At 40.4% G+C, this 5,790-nt stretch overlaps 1 protein-coding gene across 1 annotated transcript; it reads right to left on the bottom strand.

Moving 5' to 3' along the window:
• Positions 1-4,626: 4,626 nt before the first annotated feature.
• LOC108666398 (extensin-1-like) lies at positions 4,627-5,202 on the bottom strand (the record flags this gene model as incomplete). The annotated part of the gene is made up of 1 exon (XM_018153269.1): positions 4,627-5,202. A coding segment is annotated over one exon (576 nt), but the record flags the coding sequence as incomplete, so codon positions are not given.
• Positions 5,203-5,790: the final 588 nt, after the last annotated feature.

Below are 5,790 nucleotides of genomic sequence, written 5' to 3'. Positions count from 1 at the left end.
ATGCCAAGTGCGCGACGTAATACCAGAAAATTGTTGTCAGAGCATGGACAATAAATTACAGGCCTCTTAATACTGTGTGAAATACAGCAAATCAATGAAACGAAATAGTTTATGTGCGAGAAAGGCGCGCCTTTAACTTTGAGTAAATAATGGACTTGCGGGCAATTCAATCTGACTATTTATCCTACGATCCAACAATCTCGCGATAAATGAAATTACGAATTGTACTAAAGTATGCGAAATATCGTCCTAATTTTTTACATGAATAAGACTAATAGCTTTTACACTGGGTGTCTCCAGCATTGATGACACTTTTCATTTTAATAAGCGTTACTAACCATGTTCATTTGAAGGTAATACAAGTAATTTATTTGTACCACGTTTTTTCCTATTACGCTTCAATAGATTAGCACAGAAATTTATGTGGTGACAAATCATAGAGGTGACGAGTAAAAACTTTTCCTAGCCCATACCACATAAAGTATTGAAAATTAAGTTAGTGGAGTAATTCAAACATTACGTTTCTTGTGCGATGGCGCTTGTTTTCAACAATTACTTGAAATTTCGATATTTTGGCATCTATAAGTGCTTCTTATTATTTTTTTTCTGACTCGCCATCGAAAGGGAATTAAATTAAACAATTATGATCCATGGTTTCAATGCAAAAAGTAATTTAGATTCCAATCTTGTGACTTAATCCTTACGAATGAGAGGGATTTCTTTTGGACAATCATTGACTTCGGAAGCCACGGCATTACCGGCAATGACGATTGAGACACTGATCTGATTTTCTGTGTGTAAGCACAGTTGAACATGACAATTTAGTTGTAAAGCATAGGTTCTCATTAATTTTGAATCTTTGATTCGTTTAGATTTGATAGGTTGTAAGAAAGTGTACGCTTTTCTCGTTTGCTATATAACCTGTAATGGAGGCGGACGTTATAAACGTTTGCAACATCAGTGGATGTTATATTCCTTTGTAATGGAGGTGGATGTTATAAACGCTTGCAACGTAGGTGGATGATTTCCCAGTCAGTTCAACCAACCACAATCTTTAAATGAGAGTTGGGTTCTTAGCCTGGGTGTAACTTGAACAAATTCTCAACGAGTCTGGAAGTTGAATTTGTTGATTCCTGGATACCCAGCCCATGTCAGGGATAAGTATGTGTGAGCGTCCAGTGTCTAGTGACAGATGGCGTGGGGGCAGAAGGGAAGGAAGGCCTAACGGAACAGGTTCAACGCTTGCCCTGCCGACCGACCAGATCGCTTGGGTATAAGGAGGTAAGAGCAGCACATTGAGAAGCCATTAATGGGTCCATCGATCAGAGGGCGAGGAGAGTTCATGGGTTTCTCAGGGCCGCACAGTAGGGCGAGCTGGGCTCCTGCCCGTCACGACACGGCCATCAGGAGCCCAGGGCGTGCAGCTTTGGGTAGCCAAAACCGATAACTTGCATGTGACCGTCGGGCGAGCGGCCGTGAGAGCTGCGCATCCTCACCAGATATCGTGAACGCATGACTTTCGATAAGTAGCTTCCCTCCAGACAAATGACGTTAAAACAACGTTAATTACGAGCTTGTTTTGTTGAAAAACATTAAATCACGTTATTTCTACGTAAGATGTCTGGAAAAGTTCTGATCAAGTCTTCGAGGTCTTCAACTCCTAATGTAGAAGTTCTACACTCTAGAACCAGCTCAACGAAGTCCCGTGTTAAACACAACTCTCTGATCTGCATGACTCCGCAGCGGTCCAACTTCGATAAAATTTGGTAGACAGCGAAGCTGACAAGTTGGAAAGAAAAATATTCAGACAGTCAACTCGCCTCAGAATTAGTTTCAGTGTGTCTGTATTTATTTTTCACTTCTAACTGACATTATTTGTAAAAAATGTAAACATAAGTGGCAAAATTTCAAAGCAATTCATTCCCATGCCAAGTTTTTAGTATCTTATGTGTGGGCTTATAAAATCAAGCCACCACCAATATTTATAATGATGTAGGCGTGCAGTCAGATACTTCTGAATGATACGACATGGTTCGAGTGCCCCGCATATTATACAGAATTAAAAAAGACCATCAAAAAACCTTCCAAACTAACTTCATTTCCGTAACGTTAAGATCCTTCTATAACTTTTCTTTCTCCTAAACGGCGTTACTCAATGCCAATTTCTATGAAAAATACCCGAGTTAGCATTCCTTTTCCCGACAGCCGTACATGTCCGAGATATTTTACCTTGCGGCACTTCATTACATCTCCCGTATTCAATTGCCTAGTGAAGCTATTCCAATACTTGCTTTAGTACCAAGGAACATCCAGCCAAACCCACGACTTTTGAGCTCAAAGCCAGCAGAAAGCTTCCTTGACTAAAACTCCCTGACTCTCACGGCAGTTAATCCTGAGAAGCACTTCAACATTTTTTACTGTGGATCATGTGATAATTATACTGAAAACTTCTGTTACCCAGACAAATATTATTTACTGAACTACTAAGCTACCCTTGATCATCAATTCAACCCTTGCTTATCAATCATTTTGTAATCTTCAGCATGCATTAAATGACACTAGTGACCAAAGAATAATGTTAATATTTTTACGGTCAAAGCTTTTTGGAATCTTAAGAGCCACGCAGGCGGAGCCAAAGACGTTCAGTTTTAATTCCAATAGAATTCAAACCAGTTCTTAAAGTGAAGTCAATTGCCAGGGCCGCTGAAACATGGCATATTTTAAGCACATGATCGTCTCTATACTCGGCTTCATTGAGTCAGTCAGCCGCCTTGATTACACGAGAACATTTTTATGGAAAACTAGAATTTAAATTGCTTGACTTCTACGATCTTAAGAGTCTAAAGCGTTAAAGAAATCTCAGGATCGGAGCCTATTGAAAATATGGAAATTGTTTCTCTATTACAAAAGAACGCCCCAATCTCATTAATTTCTTGGCCATTGAATAGAATGATGGAAGTCACTCAATGGTTTCTGGTGGGTGGCACAATAAATGTGGCAGAGTTCGATTCTTAGGCATGGTTTAGGATAGCACTAATGGGTGTTATAACGACGCCAAATGGTCTACTACTTACCGTTCGATCGCACGTAATTGCAGGTCTGCAGACAACAATAGAGTTAGCGAGCCACATCCGCACCAAAATCTTGTATTCATTATGCCCGAGTGACACTCACTTCAGAAGCGGCCATTTCTATGTTAATCCTACGACAGCGGCGCGTATCAAGGCATGTAGCTTACTGCCTACTATGCGTTAATTGCATTCACGGCCAACCTCGAATTTTGGGTGGCATTATATCGTTCTCCTTTTCATTATTAAGTTGAGCTTGTTCGCAAACTTTTCTTTTTAATAAAATATATTATTGAATGATTTTTTTGTATTTTCCCTCAAATATCAAAATTAGATTTTACGAGTAAATGAGAAGTTTATATCCAATAAAGAAATCTGTTTTTGTCTTAATGTGAACAACGGAGTCGATGTTAACGAGATGAACCAATAATGAATTGGCTTGAGATTTAACAAATCTCTGAGGAGGATTGAAGCTTTAGGTTCTGTGGAGGCTATAAGCTTGTCTCTATTGAAGATAAAAGTTTATCTCTGTATTTAATTTGAATGTTGCAAAAGCTCCACGAAATATTCGTATCGCGTTATTCTTAATTGAGGCAAACATTCCTGTCTGATCAAATATACGGAGACGGTTGACTAATGTCTGTCATAAAATATACGGAAACATTTTACCAATGTCAGATGAAACATACAGATCCATTTGACAGATGCGATCCAATGTACAATATACGGAGAAATTTAACCGCTGTGATTCAATGTAAATTATACGGAGGAGCCATTTGACAGATGTGATTCGTTACAAAATATACGGAGACATTTGACAGATGTTATCCTGTGTAAAAATACAGAGCCATTTGATAGATGCGATCCGACGTAGAATATACGGAGCCAATTGACAGATTTGATCCGACGTAAAGTTTCTGTGCTTCATATTGTCTCGGTGATTACTTGAGACAAATTCGACGCGCTGTTCAATTAGCAAGTACAGTGTCTCAGTCTCGGGATGAAAAGCCGTACCACAATGCAAATATGCCTTGAATATTCATGTCACCATCATGTCGGCGAAAAAAAACTAATTTCGATATCTTGTTCTTCAATGCTAAACTATTGATCGACCACGCGTCTATACTAGCCCGGCTATAAATCTACACAAGAGTATTCTGTGAGCAGATCGAAGTTCCTCACAATCAAAGTCTTTTCGAATTTCCTCACAATGAAAGAATAAAATTATGAAGTACCGCAAATTGAAGTTTTAAGTCACGTTATACTTCTATATATCGTCACAGGGGACAACTTCTAACAAAATAGAAGCTCCTCTTGAGAGAGATGGTACAGATTGTTTTAACAGATATGCATGAAACTTATGAAGCAGCTGCATATAGGCGCCAAGCAATTATTGTACAACCATGGAACAAATACGAAATATTAATTACGTTACAAAACGAATTTTCTTCGAACTAACCAATAATTCATTGCACATCAAAGCAACTGTGATCTCATTTGGATCGAATGAAAAACTCAAATATATATTATTTGGATTTCACACATTGATATGTATGAATTAAATTTTACACACCGCTCTTTGGCAGCACAAGAACGGCTGCCAGGGCCCTTGGCAGGTCTGGCGAGCGGCGTATGTCCTGATAGGGTAAAGCGGTCCTGTGGTCCACAGTGGTGGAGGTGGGTGCAGGAGCTGTGGTAAAGCAGTCCTGTGGTCCACAGTGGTGGAGGTGGGTGCAGGAGCTGTGGTAAAGCGGTCCTGTGGACCACAGTGGTGGAGGTGGGTGGAGGAGCTGTGGTAAAGCTGTCCTGTGGACCACAGTGGTGGAGGTGGGTGGAGGAGCTGTGGTAACGCGGACCTGTGGACCACAGTGGTGGAGGTGGGTGGAGGAGCTGTGGTAAAGCTGTCCTGTGGACCACAGTGGTGGAGGTGGGGTGGAGGAGCTGTGGTAAAGCTGTCCTGTGGACCACAGTGGTGGAGGTGGTTGGTGGAGCTGTGGTAAAGCTGTCCTGTGGACCACAGTGAAGGAGGTGGGTGGAGGAGCTGTGGTAAAGCGGTCCTGTGGTCCACAGTGAAGGAGGTGGTTGGTGGAGCTGTGGTAACGCGGTCCTGTGGTTGTGGATTAGCAACGCGCCACTACATCAACAGTTCACAATTCAGTCGAATTATTACGCCAGCTTTATTATTCATTCCTCGTTATTACTTATTTACGAAAACAGAAATGAATTATTATTAATTATTTACAAAAACAGAAATTTTTATACATTCTGCCTATCGCTGAATCTTTAATGTGTATATAATAAAAGGATGTAGTAGTTCGTAGGTATAGTTCATAGAAATAATTTCTAATGTTCAGTTTAGGAGCCATCGAAACGAGAAGAAAATTGTCGATAATTACGACAGTAATAGTAAAAATAATATTTTGAAAACAATAACAATTATTATATAATGATAATTTGATGATAAAAGCACTTAATTTCTGTATGTATCAAAATTTTCGACAAATTAGCCACTGAAGCAGGTATTTGAAGCGTTGAGTAGGTACACGCGTCGGTCAGAGCGCCACGCGTCAGTAGCGACGGTCGACCCCGCGGCACGCGCAGGCAACCGTGCGTGGGCGGCGCCACGAGCCTCAGTTTCCCACGGCTATCGCAACTCTCAACAACCAAATATCGTCCTTAAAATTTCATGGAAAAATAAAATTCAGCCAAAGATATTATGGAA

Source organism: Hyalella azteca, unplaced genomic scaffold (assembly GCF_000764305.2).
Source record: "Hyalella azteca isolate HAZT.00-mixed unplaced genomic scaffold, Hazt_2.0.2 contig14448, whole genome shotgun sequence".
Taxonomy (NCBI): Eukaryota; Metazoa; Arthropoda; class Malacostraca; order Amphipoda; family Hyalellidae; genus Hyalella; species Hyalella azteca.
Note: the sequence above shows the minus strand (reverse complement) of the source record. Positions and strands in the feature narration are given on the sequence as shown.